Source organism: Aythya marila (assembly GCF_965140915.1).
Source record: "Aythya marila genome assembly, chromosome: 25".
In the NCBI taxonomy this organism is placed as follows: Eukaryota; Metazoa; Chordata; class Aves; order Anseriformes; family Anatidae; genus Aythya; species Aythya marila.
Window position 1 is genome coordinate 3061378 of NC_139066.1, and position 17426 is coordinate 3078803.

The 17426-nt window shown below is 42.8% G+C and overlaps 1 protein-coding gene across 17 annotated transcripts in view; it reads left to right on the forward strand.

Annotated features, from left to right (window-relative positions):
- The window catches only part of TANC2 (tetratricopeptide repeat, ankyrin repeat and coiled-coil containing 2), a gene marked incomplete at its 3' end in the record, with an annotated part of 279985 nt that overhangs the window by 63072 nt on the left and 199487 nt on the right, over nucleotides 1–17426 (forward strand). For all 17 annotated transcript variants that reach the window (XM_082779048.1, XM_082779047.1, XM_082779046.1 and 14 more), the window contains 2 exons: nucleotides 440–502; nucleotides 8165–8264. In XM_082779048.1, coding sequence (XP_082635174.1) covers nucleotides 8198–8264 — 67 coding nt within the window. In that variant the 5' untranslated portion in view covers nucleotides 440–502; nucleotides 8165–8197. The remainder of the gene's footprint in view (nucleotides 1–439; nucleotides 503–8164; nucleotides 8265–17426) is intronic.

The window sequence follows — 17426 nt, forward strand, 5'->3', positions numbered from 1 at the left end:
GTGGGAGTTGTGTTTATGTAAGGATTCAGCTGAAAAAAAAACTAAGAACGGGTTGTAGGATTTTAGCAGAAAGGCTCGATGGCTTGGAGGAGAAATACTGGAAAGCAGCGCTACCCCCTAGATGTTATACACTACGCGATGGGTATGAAAGGAACACGTGGTCTGATTTGCTTCTCTTATTTGAATGGAGCTGAGAGGGAAGAGTCAAGCGACCGAATGAGTATTGATTAACAGTGATCTGGAAGTGTGAACGTGAGCTCTCGAATGGTGTTGGTGCAGAGTGGAGGCTGATAGCTTACACAGTAACGCTCCGGGAGGAGCTGCGGGTTTATTCCTTGGATGAGATTCCTCCAGTTTAGCTCGTACAGCTAGACAGCACGGGGCGCGGTAGCGAGTTGAGAAGGTGCTACTAAATCATGTTGGTTTTTGTGTCTTGCAGGACTTCCGCTGCATGGAGGAAGACGCTTTTCACTAGAGATTTAACTTGCTTAAAGATATCAAGGTAGGAGATTTTTTTCCCCCTACATTTTCTTTACTGTATCTGTTTAAGTAGAATGGAAGTTGTGCTCTGTCCTGGTTTCTTTGTTAATCTTTGAACAGAGCATGGGCACTGTCTACCTATGTCAGTTTTGTCCATCTTTTAACCTGATTGTTTCTGTAGTTAGAGAAAAAAGTGTAATAGAATTTCATGTAGTCAAGTTTGATCATTCTGTGTATTTTCCTGCTGGAAATAATCAGCAGGAAAACAGTGATGTAATAAAAAATATTTATATAGGGTTCTATGCAATTTGTTTTTTTGAGATTATATATGTATATAAAAACTCATTCTAACTGCTTATTAAAACAGTTTATGCTTTTATTGTGAACAGGATGTATAATAGTGACACAGCCTTCTACATAAAAAAAAAAAAAATTCTGTTTTAATTTTTCAAGTTGTTCTTTCATTTGTAAAATCCAGAACCTTCAGTGTTCTGAGAAAGTTTTCAGGGCTTGCTAGTGGATTGAACTTCGGTCCCATATTGAATATTCTTGAAACTTGAGCAAGTTTGCAGCAGGTCTGTAGGTCTGTATTTCAGTGTTCTAGATCATTTAAAAATGAAGAAAATCATTCAAATTTCCTTTAATCTCTCAAAATAGCCTGGTGCTGTAACATTGCCTGCCATGTCATACACTGCCTACTTTTTGTTTTCATTTTCTGTCCTGCCATTGTATCTTCCAATTTAACGTAGGAGCATCTCAAAAGGGGCATGCCCTGTGCAGCTGTTTTTTGAGCAACAGCAAGACTTTTTGGCTACTCTGTGTCACAGCTAAAAGTTGAAGTTCCCGTGGTTGCTGCTGGAGCCCTCTGCACTTCTTTGGCCTTCTGGTGGTTTGGGGTGGAATCAGGATGGTTGGTCCTGGCACAGCGAGGCTTGTTGATGCCAGCTGTAGGAAGTGCCCTGAAATTTCTTCCAGTGTCTTGGTTTCCCGAGGCAGGCAGTTTAACTAGACTTGACTTTGACAAAACGGTTCCAAGTTTTGTTTCAGCCTAAATCCCTAGCTCATGGTTTTTGAGGAATGCACGATTGATACGCTGATACGATTTGCAACCAAAACAGTAATTTTAAGTGTTACAGGCAACACAGAAGAGATTAAAACCACTGAACACAAGTTGATGAAAGTCAAGTAATCATATTTGAAACTTTTCCTCAGTATCAGTTTTCTCAGAGGCGGCGTAACTGACATTGTATACGGAGAGCGTTAGTGTCCCTTATGAATTCAGTCCGTATCATTTTGTGTAACCTGGTTTCTAATTCTAGATTGATGATAAAGCCCCGTTCAAAATTAAATTTCCTGAATTTCAAGGTCACTACATTTCCATATTCCACAAAGAACGGTTCTGACTTTTGGCTTCCTTCTAGCGAGTGACTGCGTTGTTTCAGTAGTGTTTCCGATCTCATTTTAAATAGCTATCTAGTTTTTCTTCTGTTAAACCCGAACACTTAAAGATACTGGTGGAGATTCTGTTTTTTTTCCTCAGAGCAAATACAAGCCCTGAATGACAAGATCGGGTTGCAAAGTGCTTGTTGGTATTCTGTGATCAGCCAGCTTATCCTACCAGGGTCGGGGTGGTTTGGGAAAGTTGGGGTTAGCTAGATTCTGAGTAAACTGTCAGCTGTCTAGCAGTGGCAGCTCTCTGTTAGCAGGCATGCTATTATTTGCCATCCTTCTTACTAGAAGCATAAATTTTTGACAAAATAAGAGAGAAATGTCGTGCTGTTAATGAGGACAGGGGACTCAAGCCCACGCAGAGCACATCCGCGGGTAAGCGCACCTTTTGGGTGGTCTCCTCCTGCTGTGCCTCATGCTCCAGAAGCAAACAGCTGCCTCCATCTAGCACGGGTCTAGCAGGGTACCAGAGCGAGCTGCTACCCAGAAGAGGTTGGGTGGGCGTTTGTAATGCTCTTGTCTCATGGCTCGTGCTCTACCTGTATCCAGGTCAGCAGTGACGATAAACACCACAGGCTTGAAGTGAACGTAATCACCATGGGTTCATCAAGAAATATGTTTGGCCTCATTCATCCTAGGGCTGTTGTTGGGAACTTGTTTGTGGTGTTCTCGGAATTCCTTTCGGCTCCAGCATTGAAGGCTTCTTTATTTTGCAAAAATGAGAGCAGGGATTGAAGCTGACTCCTGCTTCCTCACGTTGAACTGCAGCACGCTTGCCCAACAGTGTGGATCCTCTTGGTTGTGTTTATGGATCTGAACTTGTCAAGGATAGCTGGAGAAGCAAAGGCATCGAGCATATCTAGCTGCACACAGGAGGAAGGGCCACGGCAAGTGCAGGAGTGTTGGAGTTATGGGGGCTGCTGGTAGGCCCTCGGGGAGGTGTAGGTGAGAGATCTCCAAGAATTCTGATGGGGAAGGGCTGGAGGTCATGGCCCTCAACTCGCTTGCCCTCATCACAACGATTAATGTTCGGGCTTTCCCGAGGAAAAGTGAAATTATTGATTCTTGGTCATATTCAGTTGTCCTAAATTCTTTTACAGGACTTTGTCCAATAAATTCTGTATTGCTTAAAAACCTGTGGCTGGTAGGTTTTGGTCTAATTATTTTTCTTTTTGTTTTCCTTTTTTCCGACCAGTCCTGGAAGTTCTCAACATATTTTGCTAGATTCCCACAAGAAAATTTTTATTCTTAAAGACCCTGGAAGTATTTCATACCAAATTTCTGCTCCTGTTTTCTTAACCATACACGGACCAGTCTTAGAAGTACACAGCTCTTTGACTTCGAAGAGATAAGCAGCTCTTCGCACTCCTCTTGCAAGTCGGAGCTGTTGTGTGAGGCAGGGACTTCAACACATCTGATTGTCAGGACGTTTGTGGAGCTCCTGACATAGCTCAGCGCTCAGTTAGGGCGTACGGCAGCCCGGCCTGGGCTCAGTGTGCTCTTGGGGCTGGCAGCCCTGGAGATAGGCTGTCTCTCAAAACATTCTCTTGAATTTCAGGGCAATTTAAAAGAAGAGGGTAGCTTAAACTTTGAATAATTTATTTGAGGAGCGTAGAAAGTTTCAGCCTAGCAGCTGTTAGAAGGGAGCGTGGAACAGATTTCTGTACACAATGTGTATTACACAGGGAATAAATGCTTGAAAGGCTGACTGTGGTGTGTGTTTTCCTTTTATTTTTCAATTTCTTTCATCTTGTGATAATTAGCTTTAGAAATCTGTCACTTTTGTAAAGAAAGGCCTTGATACCTGCTCCTTCTTGAAGCTGGAATGCTCTGAGGAAACAGTTCACAAATTTGTGAAAGCTTGGATTTTTTTTTTTTGTTCACAAAATGTTAAGTTAGTGTTTACATGTTGTTAAATCCTGAAAACTAATATTCAGAAAGAGTCTTGGTGTCTTAAAATACTCTTCTTATTATACACGCTTCTTAATTTCTAATATCACAAGTTCAGCTTTTCTTGTGACATGAGGTAGTCTGGTGCTACCGGGGGCTTCTAGAATGGAGTGGTTTAAGTGGTTTATGGGTTGTAACGGAGTGTTTGTTTTATGAAGCTTTGTTTCATCTTTGATGATCTCTTTGATCTCTTTCTATTCCAATAAAAATGAAGTGGGAAGAAACGCTTGCCTTCTGATGTACGTCAGAGTGCTCTCGGTGTTAGTGTTTGGGTGGGACTCCACCACTTTATGATATTGTAGTACTGCATCCACAGGCTGGCAACGTGTTGTGTGGAGACAGGGTGGCACGAGATTTCGTGATTACGAGATTTATCTTATGCCCTTTTTAATTTTGGAAGTGGTTGTCATTGCTAGAGGTACTGGTTTCCCATTGAAAATGCTTCTGGGTAGAAGTTTGCAAATGCTTTTTTTCCCTATCTATATGCATGAGTAAAAATATTCTGAACTTTTGACAAGATAGCGTTCATCAACTTTTGAAGAATATTGTGAAGGTTTTGGGAGTGAATTCTGCCTTTGAAATTTTCTGCAGTATGTGCTGGTGTTTGGGGCAGGAAGAACTTGCTTTGATATGGAAATTCCATTTCCAATGGACAATGACTTTCCCTCAGAGATACCACCCAAAGCATGAAGTATTTTTTGCAGGCTGTCTACAAACTGCCTTAAAATGAAGAAAACAAAGAAATAGACCTTAGTCATCTGGGAGGATTTACTGACAGTGCAGAATTGTTCAAGTTTAACATTTGGGGTAAAGATGCAGCTTTCAGCATTCAGTTTGCCTCTCTGCTCCCTTGCCTTTGTTTTTTCTTTTCTCTTTGTGCCTTACACTAAAACTTCCTGGTTCTCCAGAAACTCTGTGTACTTAATTGAAACCTAGCTTTGTTAGAAAACAAAACAACATGTGGCAGAGTCTCTTTAAAAAAAAAAAAAAAAAGCTACTTTTGTTAAGTACCATTGTTGCTATGAAACAAGGTTCATAGGGCTAATACCTTCTTACTTACCTACTGATACCATGTGGAGACTTCTGGTGCACATCTGCACTGCATCTGATAGAGAAAGTTACAGGTAGGGCCAATGACAAGTAAAATGTTGTAGCCCTTGGTCGCCTGGCTTGAAGACAGGAGCTCCCCTGGCACTGGGAGGAGTGTAAGGGATCCCCAGCTCAGCTCGGGGAGCAGCATCCTCCGTCTTCAGCTTGTGCTGACCCAGCTGCAGGGACTGGAGAAGAGAATTAACCTGGGCTGTAAGGTGCATCGAGTTCACTGGGGTATGGAGAAGGGCCTGATCCAGCTCCTCCTAATACTGTAAGGCCATTTGCTGGGTAATCCTAATTCCATGAACTAGTATGACCAACAGAATTTTTAATTGAGTCGTTGTTCGTATTATTTCTGGATTAGTATTAGCTAAGCAAAGGAAGAGCTGTGGCCATACTTACTTGAAGGTGCAAAATAACATGGTTGTGCATGCAAAATAAAAACAGGAGTTGTTTTTGGTGACCTGACCATTCTATTACTGTATATAGTGAAAACCTTGACTAATCAGGGTATAAATTCAGTGGGTATTTAGGCTTGGAATCCAACATTGTCTGTAAGGCACAGTGAGAAGCCACATCAGGAGTTGATGCTAAACTGAGCGTACTGCCAAAAGGCCTTGCTTGCCATCTCCCACCCACAAGGGTCACCAAAGATCTAGTGGTCTTCTGAGGCTTCAAGGTGAACTCTGAGTATGTGGAATTAGTCCTTAAGGCACCCCGGGGCTGGTAACTCGGGGTCATAGTGCAAGACATCACTTCTTTCTGTAGCACGTGGTTCTTCTGAGCAAATTCATGGAGCCCCCACACATACCCTGGGCAGACACTTAATCCAGTCTCGTTGGCAGTTTTGTCATGTGAAGGCTGCAGGTAAACATCGTTAGCACACTGTCACCCCCACCTTTGGCATTGTTCAGGCTCAGTCCTGTTGGCTCCTTCAGCATAATTAGGTTAATTAAGTTATTCCTCAGCGCTCCTGGCACACCTCCACTCATTTCTGGTCTGTGCAGAAGCCTACCTGGGGATAGGCCCTACGCCTCCTCAATCTGTAGGAGCTTTGAAGTTTGGGGCTGTCCACTGTTAGTACAAGAATTGTGAAGGTGAGTTGTCCTACCAGATCTAGGTGGGATTTCAAATGGATACCCGGAGAGCTGTCTTTTATATTAAAAGAGAAAAAAAAATACCTGTACTCTTCTTTAGGGGGATTTTAGTAGGGCATTTCTATTCTACCTAGGTCACAGAATGGCCAGGATGCTTCCTGGTGTCCGTGTGAAACCTTGTGCCCCAGTTTGTGCCCAGTGCCTCTTGTCCTAGCACTGGGTGCCACTGGAAAGAGAATTGCACCTTCCCTTCAGGTGTTGCAAAAAATCAATAACATCCTTTCTACATTCATCAGCTCTCCTTGTAAAAATGTTCTTTGGTCATAAGAAAAAAACTATAAACATAAGAATTTTGTCTTAAAGTTTTTGCTGCTGACTTGCTATATTTTGCCTTTTTCACATCCTCCTTTAACACATAAATTTTTCTGTGGTACATTTAGAATTAATCTAAAATCATTTTCAGACTTGAGCAGTTCCTCAGCTAGTAGCAGGAGGTGTTTACTGCCTTCTTGTTGTCTTGCTCAAAGCCGAGATAAATACATTGGGATTAGTGGGATGTTGGAGGGATTATAATATTACCATGTTCCAAAATAAATAACACTTTGAGTTCAGTTGCATTCTCTTTACATTTGATGTCTACATCATATTTTATCCTTCTGATGGTGCAAAGAGTGTGGCATATGAAAAAGTGTATTAATAAGGGTGATACAAACCCAGAGGCTTTCTGCCTATGCTGTGAGCTGGAACAGAACAGCCAGCTACAGAATTAAATGAGCAGAATCCAGATTGAAGACAATTGTGTTTGTGGCCAGACAATCTTTTTTCTGTAGTCCTGTAACAGTAGGATACTTGGAAGAGGGGCTTAGGCTTTGTTTGGGAGCCCTGGGAATAAGCCCAAATACTAGGTCTTTGTGCTCTTATGTCATTGTGCAAGGCTTCGGAAAGAAGCCAGGCAATATTTAAGCAATTAATAGATGCAAAGGAAATACTGGTACTGTATCCTCACTAATAATACTCACACGCAGACACCAAAATCTGCCGTTAAATGTCAGTATCTCCCAGTAAGTGAACAGGTCACATTAAAGGGACTTCCAGTGGCTTTAAATGCGTGTACAAAGCTTTTTGCATTAGGTATTAGGGATTGCTCTATGGGTATACTTCAGAATATTAGATAACAGTGAAGTAAGTTGAGGTAGCATTTACTGAGCATCCTCCAAAATGGATTTTACATTGATAAAGAGAAGATCATGATAGATTTCTATGAGATGAATGCATTACATTTGAAGTATGGAATACTGTATATACAATGGAAGCAAAATTGAGTTTTATTGTATGTGCTGATCAAAGACTCTTTACTATTCTTTTGGTCTAGTTTGGAGCTGCTTTTCGTGTTGTTTTGACGCTTTACCTACTTTAATAAGAGGATGTTCCACTAGAGCAAGCTGTCAGTGTGTCTGGTGAACCCCAAAGCTCATTCTTTTATCTTCAGCAGCACAGAGACTACTTTTTTGTTTGTTTGAGATGTACATAGCAAGAAAAATACATGGATAATGTTTGCTTGATTTTTTTTTTATCAGTTAGCTTTGGTTTGAGTTGCTTTCCTCCTCATGACAATTTATTCAATTCTGAGGAGAATCTGACAGTCAGCTAGCCTGGGAGCTAAAGACAGTATCGTCAGCAAGTTGTTGTTAGCAAGGCTGACTTTTTCAACACTGTGAAAGGTAGCAGCTCTTCCCAGCAGGTTTGGCCTTAATAGTAATGGGAAATGGAGGTAGAGTTGGCTAAATGCTGTATTTTTCTGAACTTAGAGTGAGGATAATTTGCTTAAACCCTCTGACAATGTAAGCACGTCTTGCTAGCAGTGCAGAGATTGTGTTGTCCTGGAGATGGTCTGGATGAAGGAAAGCCAACGAGATGGTAGGCTTTGTACGGATGCTTATTCCTCTTGCTAGGAAGCATGTTCCTAAAGCAGAATTATTCTTCATTCCAGGTTTTTAATCTCGTTTTTAACTCTTTCTTAGAGTTTGTGTAATGTTTTCTTGTTGACCAAATCAAAGTGTTATTTGCTACAAGTCGTGTTCTCCTAATTTACACAGGTTTTGGGATACACAAAGTGGAACAGGATCGCCATGTTTCGAAACAGTCTCAAGATGCTTCTTACAGGAGGGAAGTCAAACCGCAAAAACAGGTCCAGTGGTAAGTAAATGCTCCTCATGCATATGTTTTATTGACAGTTCTTGAAAGGATTCCTTTTATGTATTGTGCTTCGGTTTTCCTGGGTGTCTTTTTCTTATTAATGAATAGAAGTACTCAGTTGTTGATCTTGTAGACTAAAAACATCATCGTGGGTCATTACAATACTGTGCTGAGATTTAATATTAAAAATACTGGAAGTAAACCACATGCAATTTTCATTGTGGAGATAAGATGCAGAGAAAAATAATTAGTTGTGCAGTAGCAATACTTGTGGTAATATTAACATTTTTTTTATTTGAAAAACGAAGAGGGGGGGAGATGGAATTGAAGACAAATTGCCCAAGTTTACCCAGCACTTCTGGTAGTTGTTTTTTTTTTGCTGTCCCAGGACAATTGTTTGTAGTTCCGTCTGGTCCCTCTGTTCTGGCCTGTTTATTCCATGAAGGAGCCTCTAGGTGAGATTCTGACTGCAAAGCAAAATGTTGCAAAAATATTGCTGTGCTTTAAAAACATTTCTATTACACTTCCATAGTTACTTCCAAGAATGGAGTGCTGGCAGTGTAAGAACTTTTAATGAGCTATTTCATTTTTCTTTTTGAAGCCATCTGGCAGCACATTTTTGAGTATTTTGGGATAGATTGTTTATTTGTGCTTGTGTGTCCATGTAAACAGCGCATCTGTGTATTCCATGGGAAACCACAGTGAAGATGCAGAGATACAATGGCAATAATGCAACGGAAAATAAACTTTTCCCTTGGCTGAAGCAGGTTAATATGGATCTCTCTCAGTGCCAGAATAGTTCCTGGTTTAGTATCTTATTACCCAAGTTGTACTGGGGAAGGAGGGGTGTTGTGAAGCTGCACTGCTGAAAAACGTGTCCCCAAGTGGCCCGGTAGCAGCGCTGACTTCGTCACTTCGGTCCTTGCACATCAGCGAGCTGCGAGCCGGGCTGCAGGTGGGAGGCCCAGCGTGTGCTGCCTGACTCTTGAGGCATTTGTCATAGAAGCTGGAGCAGCGCGTCACGGTGTTGACTTCCTTGCATTTGTTATTGTAATTAGCACGTGTCTTGCAGGGGAAAAGTGTCTGTTTTGCAAAGTCTCCCTTAGTGCCGGAGCCCGAGGTGGCGGTTGTCAGTCCCCGGTTTGATGAAGCAGATTTTGTTTTCTTATCAACTCCTTGGTCGTTTGTTGTGAGAGGCAGGTACCCGCACACAAAGCCATGTGGGTTTTGGGCAGACACGCCGGCAGATGGCTCTTGTGATTCCGTATCTCTGAAGTACCGCGTTTTACAGTTTAAAGCCCAGGGATGTACAAATTGTCTCCTGATGAGACTCTCAACCTTTGGAAAACAGTACAGGAGACAAATAACCTCAAATTGTGGTTTCTGTACAAAGCCAGATCTCTGTCAGATGTTCTGTTATCATTCCTCTCCCTTTCTTTTGGCTTATCTCCCAAAGCAGTGCATTGTGTCTGCACGGCTCTGCAAGTGTGGGTTCCTTACTTTGTGAGTGAAAAGCGTCAGTTCTGAAATAACAAGATTTGATACGGCAGTACTGCTGGTTGCGAGCAGAACAGAAAAAGAAATGTGTTCTTGAGAAACAACGTGACGGTATTTTCTATTAGACAAAGTTTTCTCTTATGCCTAACAACTGTACTGGACATTGGATATTGCTTATTGCGATTCTGCCTTTGAAATAAGTTCCTTTACCAAGACATATTCTTTTTGGCTTTCCTTAAGGAAAGGGGAGAGAATTTAAAGGAAAAAAAGAGAAGTTTTGTTCTATTGACAAAGTCCAAATTGAAACCATTCCTCCACTGGAAGATAATTTTTCAGATGATAAGTATTAGCCTATCACAATATAACATAACCTTAGATTAATTCATTGCTGCCTAGATTTTTAATAAATGTATTTAATTCTGTAATTTCTTTGTAACGCAGGAAGGAGCAAATCAATAAATCGTTCATGCACAATTCTATATGGCATGGAGTATTATAAGCTTGAAATTTTATTTATTTGCTTTTCAGTTCTGGTGAAGTACAAAGTCAATGCTGTAAAAGTCGATAAAAAGGAGAGTACTTCTCTAATGCTGTACAAAAACGGATGTCGTCCTGTCACTGGCGATGAGGGAGCAGTCCCACACTGGTCTAAGCAATCTGACTTCACAGTCATCTTGCTCTGCTTGTCCTGGACTCCACGTTCCCTTTCTCTTCATCTTCCCTTCTTTCCCAGTCTCTCTGTAAGCTAAGGAAAGGATCTTGAGGAATGCCTCCATCGCCCTTAAACAAATGTACGCGTTTCACAACAAGAGCCAAGTGTTTCAGTTCACTAAGGCACACACTTAGCATGTATAAGTGTTCATCACCCACAGCGTTATTGCTTCCCAGGCCTTCAGCTTCGTGACTTTTTTGTGGAGGTATAGGTGGGAAGCTGGGAGTTCTGGATTTCTTTTTTTCCAGCCAAGTGCTTTAAAAAGATTAAGTATGTGATGTTAATAATGATATTTATCATTAATATGATTTGAAGTGTAAAACCACTGTTGGAGATGAAGCTTCCCCAGCCATTTTGGAGCTGTGATTTGCCTCCTGGTTCAGAAGCTTTTATCAGGGGTGAGGTCTGGAGGCAGAGTCAGGGTGAGTGAGCAGCTGAGGACACAGCAGCAGGCGGCTCTGAACGATCTGTGTTCACCAGCAAGCCCCATAGCAAGAGCTGCACCCATACCTGGGAACCTGGAGCAAACTGAGAACCCTGAGTCCTGCGTTGTGAAAGAGACTTCGGGTTTGCTTGCTGATTCACTTCCATGTAATGATTTTAATTGAGGTAGGTAGGTGAGAGCCCGCTCTGCTCCATGGTGTGTGGGTTTGGATGAAGTTGTGCTGTGTGTATCTGAATTTCCTCTACTCCAGTCTTGTGCCTTTCCAGTCTGGGAGTAACGCTTTGAAGCAGGGTGAAAGGTAGTGTTGGTTTTTGTTCCTTGTGGAATCCAGTGAACACACTGGCCTTTGAAATTACTTCTCTTTGCAATTCTTTCATTTGCAGTAATGCAGTTAGCAAACAGGGTCAGTCGAGTCAAGCTAACAATCCCTGTATGTTATGATGTGGTTTTGATCGTTCTTCATGATTAAAAGTACACCAGTAGCGGTAACAGTAAAATGCCTTCTTATTATTCCTCCTTCAGAAACTGCTGAGCAACTTCTCTGAAGAGCTGCGGTTAAAATTTATTTTGACTCAGCTGGGTTTTTTTTTTTCTTTGGTACTCTTTATGGTCTTGTGGTTCAGGAACACACAAAATATTTATAAAAGAAGACTACTAATTAAGTGTGTATGAACGTACAGTTACATGCAGTAATGCCAATTAAAATAAATGAATTTCTACTGCAGCATCAGATTTTGTAATCTCCTGTGGTTAATTGTGTGTGTGTGTACTTTTGGAGCTGCACTGATAGGGTTTCAGAGCAGCGCGCTGTGTGCAGTGCAGCTCTGGGCATGTCGTTGTGCACATATTGAATATCGTCCTAACAAAAATTCTCAGGTGACTCAAGGGCACTCGAAATATTTTACAGGAATGCCTTGAGGACACATCACGACTGCGGCAGTGTTTTGATTAGAACGTATTTGCTTCTGCCACAGGCTGGGATTCCACAAGGCTACCAGACAACGGCCTCTCTGAAGCTGAAATTTGGTCTGAGTACAGTTAAATATTACCTGTATTTTTCTACGCTAACTTACTTTGCAGAGTTACAGATGTCCTTACTCATAAGTTTGTATCCAGGGCTAAATTTATGTAGTTAAATATGTTCATTTTAAAGTGTAAAAGCATGGTGCCATGCTTCTGGCAGAAGGTCCAGCACGGTTCTTGTGGCCAGAAGCCCTAATGGCAGGGCAGTCACATTAGAAGCTGAAGGGAGGCATCCCTGCGGGCTGCTGCTTCCCAGAAATTTGATTTTCACAGCTCTGTCCCCTGAATTCAGCCCTCATGGGGCAATTCTGCTCTGTCATTTGAATCCAGAGACTACAAGGTACTCGTTTCTTTTTATCTGTTTTATCAAGGACCTGTCTTGTATTTATTTGTAGTTTGCTTGCTTATACTCACTGATCTGGGTGTGTTTACATAGATCAATCCACTGATGTATTCATGCAATATTTTGTTAGTGAAATGGGTCTACGTAATGGATCCAGGCTTTCCACCTATTATAATACCCTTGTTTTATTTCCGAGCAGGTGGACTACTTCCTTCTTATATCACTGCATTCAATTAATACTCCTCTAAGAGTTCAAATCCCCTTTGGATCCTGGTAAAATGCAACTATTCAGGTGTGAGCGTTTTACCTGTTTTTGTGCTTCTGTGCACTTCTTTGTGAAGCAGAAGCCCAGGAACTCAAACCTTGTATTTCTGAGGGAGGCTGTGGTAGGTTTTTAACGCACTTTTGTCTTTTTTTTTTGCATCTTAAATTTATCAGAGGTGTATAATCTTCGTTACTTTAGTAAAGCAGCCCAAAGGGCTGATTCTGACTTAGGAGCTGGATCTTATTTGTTCTTAACTGCTATGAGGCACACACCACTTACCCTGAGCATCTGAGCCGGGAGCTTGCCTGGGTTCGTCCCGGTTTTGCCGTAGATGTTCCAAAACCTGTTCTGCTTTCCTCGCTCACAGGAGAGCCAATTACTTCCAACTTCCAATGTATTTATGGGCTTTTTGGAACCTGCCACGTTATATTTTAATTCCAGGACCAAAAGAGCCCCTGTCAAAAGCTCTTCTTGTTTGATTCTTGCCGTTGTAAGATGAAAGGCGTTTTGATGAAGGTCTCATCACTGCCACGCCAGAGCCCCATGCAGTTCCTTATCTGTCTGATCTCTTGGAAATCTTAAGTGTGGTTTTTATCCCAAAAGAGCTTTAGGGGGTCGCAAATGCTGTTTGGATTTCATTTCTGAAAGAAATTGCTGAGTGATCAGGTCCAGCTGGTGGGCCCTAGAGATCGTGGGACAACGTCATTTAGGAAGGTATTGGAAACGAGACTGAAAGACCTATCAGAAGCATGGACTGTATTGTTGTACTGGATACTGACTGCTTCCATGTGGCCGAGGTAATCCATCCAAATAATAATTCAAACATTTTCTTCTACAAAAACCTCGCTAGCTGTTCATAAACTCCTTTTGAGACAAGTCTCGAGAATGTTGACACATCCACAGCCCCTCTGACTTCAGAGAAATCCCATCCTTGCATTTGTGAAGAAGGAGCTGACCCTTCCTGCGAGCTCTTGGTGCACCTACTGCTTTCATCCATGTAAGTTAGTGCATTGCTCAGGAGGAAGTACATCAGATACACGTGAGTACACGCACGCACACCCACGCACGTGTTTTTCTTACTAAGGAACGTCTTTGGTCAGCAGGTGTGTCTTTCATGTCCCGAGCTCTCTTCCCAGACAAACAAAAGATGTTTGGGCAATGAAGTTCCTGCTTCTTCCTTGCTTGGCTCTCCTGGAGAGAACTTTGGTGGCCAGTGCCCCCATCACTCTGACGTGGATTTCTTTACTTCTGGCCCACAAATAGATCTTTTGTAACAACACAAATATCAGCCTAACTTGCTTTATTGCCCATAAATCTTTTTTACGGGACAGATCTGTTCAGACCTCTGCTGTGTTTATAATTGTCTTAACTGACTCAACAGCTCCGCCAGAATTTATCAATGTGTGTTGTTTTGTGCTTCCGTGTGTGAGCGTTTTGGGGTGAGCAGGGGACAATCCAGCTCTGTCAGGCTGAGCCTTGCCAGTATTTTCATAAATCTGACCATCACCAGCTGTAACAACAAGCGTGTTGACGAAGACTGCCTCCATCCTGTTATGTGCAACAAGCAATGAATGTTCTCATCCCACCTTTTGTCTTTTCAGGGCCCTAAAAATGACTTTAACTGAAGCACCATTCAGCGAGCTGTGTTCCCACATCATCTTTGTGGATTTTTCCATGCTCTTGAGCTTTAATTTGTTGTTTTATTCTTTATCTTTTTTGCTTTCGTCAAATACAGACGTAATGCTAATCTTTTTCTGGAGGGCGATTTTTATTTCTTAGTGCTTCCTGCTTGTTGTCGCATGATGCTATGTGGCATTGTTCAATGATTTCTGTACCTGGAGTCTTCTGGAGACATGTTTAAAGCCTTGCTCCATGCCTCAACCTCCCTTCTACCTTCCCATATTGTACTACATGTATAAAACTTTTCTCTTTGCCCCCATTTTTAAACTGGGTTTACTTTCCTCCTTTTTTTCAGCATGTCAGTCCCCCAGATAACTGCATTATTTCTGAAATCTGGAATATTTCTACTACTTTTGCTTTCTCTCAGATAGGTTATCACACAGTATTCTGGTTTTCCTTCTCAGTCTTCCTTATTTTTTGTCTTTGTTTTCTGTGAGTGATTTGGAAGGATGAAGTGTGCTTATTAACATCTGATATTTTTGAAATACTGTATTTTGGACTCTTCAAGCCTCCTAAAATTTAAACCTCATAGTAAAATCTTCCTTATTTTTCCTGCTTTGGATGTTCTGCTCTATTCATTATGTAAAGATATGCTTGAAATGCAGGCCCTGTCTATCACGTACGTTTACTGTTTTGATACAGGTGCTGTTCCTATTACTTCATCCCTTTTCATTAAAGGAGCCTGTATTAAAAATGCTCATTCTTTCACTCCCCCCAACCAAAACAAATGCAAAAATGGAACAAGAGAATCTTTAGACTCTGCCCCATTTGTTCAAAGAAGTTAAAATTTAAAATTAGGGACGTGGGTCTGGGGAGGGGAGAGAGAAATGCTCGATGTTTCATCTCTGCTGATTGCATTTGTTCCAAGAGGGAGAGGAAGGCGTGCTCCGGGTACTGTACGGGGTCGTCCCCTTTACAGCTGCTGGGGGATGTTTTTCTTTTGCTGATTCCCCGTTTCTGATAGCTGTCATTGTATCTGCAAGCACTCCTGTTTCTTTTTGTTCCTCCAGTCATCCACGTTTTATTCTCAGATGTATTCCTCCTTGCTGGTTTTTATCCAAGACTTATCTCTAGGTCACTGAGCCTATTCTCAAGGTCTTCTATACGGGCTTCAGTCCTCCTCAAGCCGGTCCCTTCGTTAGCGATTCTACAGATCTGATTGCTGAGATGAATTCGCTGAAGTCCCTTCTAATAGCAGGGCCGATCTGTCTCCAGCTCTGCTTTGAATGCCGTTTCCATTACGGCATCCATCTCACTCTGCCCTCCTCACACGCTGCTCTGAGCTCCTTGACCTCCAGCGGGTTTATTCCAGGGAGGAGGAGAAGGCTTTTTAAAGGACCCTTTTTGCAGGCATCCATTCTGCAAACAAGGGAATTGATTTTTTTTTGAAATTAAAGGCCTCAGGGAGTGGTAACATTGGCCGGTTGTGCCATTTCCCCTTCAGAGCTCAGCCCAGAGGCAGTGGCCCGCCTGCTGGTGCTGCTCCACCAGCCTTGCTCCAGACCTGCCTGGAAGCCTTTTCAGGGCACGCTTGGTTTGGAGCCATCAGAAGCTACAGGAACAATTAATTATTTGCCTTTGGTTGTCTGTAGTGCTTTCTGTTGAGCATTGCACTGGCAGAAAGCAGTATTTGACCTGAGCTCCTGGAGTTCATTGCATCTTGTATGAGCTTTGCTCTCAGGCAGGGATGAGCAAGGAAATAAAACACAGAGAGCTGGGGTGGCTGCCTGGGGCTGGGAGCATCTCTGGGGGAGCTCCTGTTCCTCTGTGGGGACTGGAGGAGGTTTGGAAGAAAAGAGGGAAGCACGCTGTTGGGACAGCCTTGCTTGCTCCTATTACCTGGCGTTTGTTCCTGCTGCAGTTTTCAAGGATCTGCCTCGTGAACGCTGTGGGAAGTTGTTGAAATGTTTTTTAAACTTCCTTTTTTTGTCAACAAGGTATTTTTACAAACTAAACGGATCAGTGCTGTAACCTGGCTTCTTTAATGCCCACTGACTAGCTGCTGAATGCTGCTTACAGAGTACAACTGGCTTTCTACTGTCCTGGTGACTGCTGGTAAGCCTTTAAACGACGTTGAGCAGCCTCCTCACGCGAGGGCTATCTGCGGAGGTAGCGGTGTCCGAAAGCTGCAGTGAGGGTTTGAGTTGGGGCTCCCTGTCACTTGCCAGATGACTTTCACCAGAGCTCACCTCTGGCTTTCCCAAATCTTCCCAGGAGCATGTCAGAAGCTGGAAGGTACAAAGGTGCATGTCGAGGAGCAGCAAGGTCCCCGGGGGCTGGGAGAAGGCCAGCATGGAGGGGTCTGGGGACAAGCAGGCTGGGCAGACCCACCTTGAAAAATCCTGAAGACTTCTTTGAAGCCATTTCCAGGCACGAAAGACAAGGCCATCAGCTAAAACCAGCACAGATTTATCAAGTACAAGCTGTGCTCGGGCAGCCTGATGCCTTCAGTGATGAAATAACTGGCTCTGCGACCCAGTCAAGGGGCGATACTGGTGCCAGTACTACTTAGCAACTTTAGGAGCAACCTGGACCAGGGATGGAGCATGGCCTCCCTACGTTTGTGGGCAATGATTTCTTGGAGGCAGCAGGTGATGCCCTGCAGGGTAGGGCTGCTGGTCCAAGGGACCTCGGCGAGCTGGGGGAACCTGGCCAAGCCCAGCGTGGCATCGTGCTCGTAGGACAGGGAAACCCATGGATATGGGGTGTAAAGCAGTGTGGTGTCGGGGTTCTTGTCCTTTTCCTGGCAGGTACTTCGTTGTTGGATGCACAGAAATAAAAGCATGGCAGTAGAAGAAGACTGAGACTTTCTGAAGGAGTGGAGGATGGTCATTGCTCTTGGGTGTTTTATCTTCCCTGATTTGAGTGCCACAAACCGGTGAAAACCTTTTACATTTCCATTAGTGAAATGGGGACAATACCTCATCGCTCAGCCTTACGAGTGAGCAATCCGATTTTGTGAAACAGTTGGATGTAAAACATTCTGATGATGAATTCCGAGGAAGAGCTCACAGCGGTTAATAATTTTGTCTCAGAATTGCCTTCAGTGCGTGCAGTGTGAGTCAACACGGCGAGCTTCAAAATCAAACACTGAATAGGTGCTAAGCGAATCAAGCACCAAGCCTGTTATTAAATATAGCAGAAATTTTGGGGCTAAGGAAGAAATAGAGCATTATACTCTTACAATCAGTTTGTAG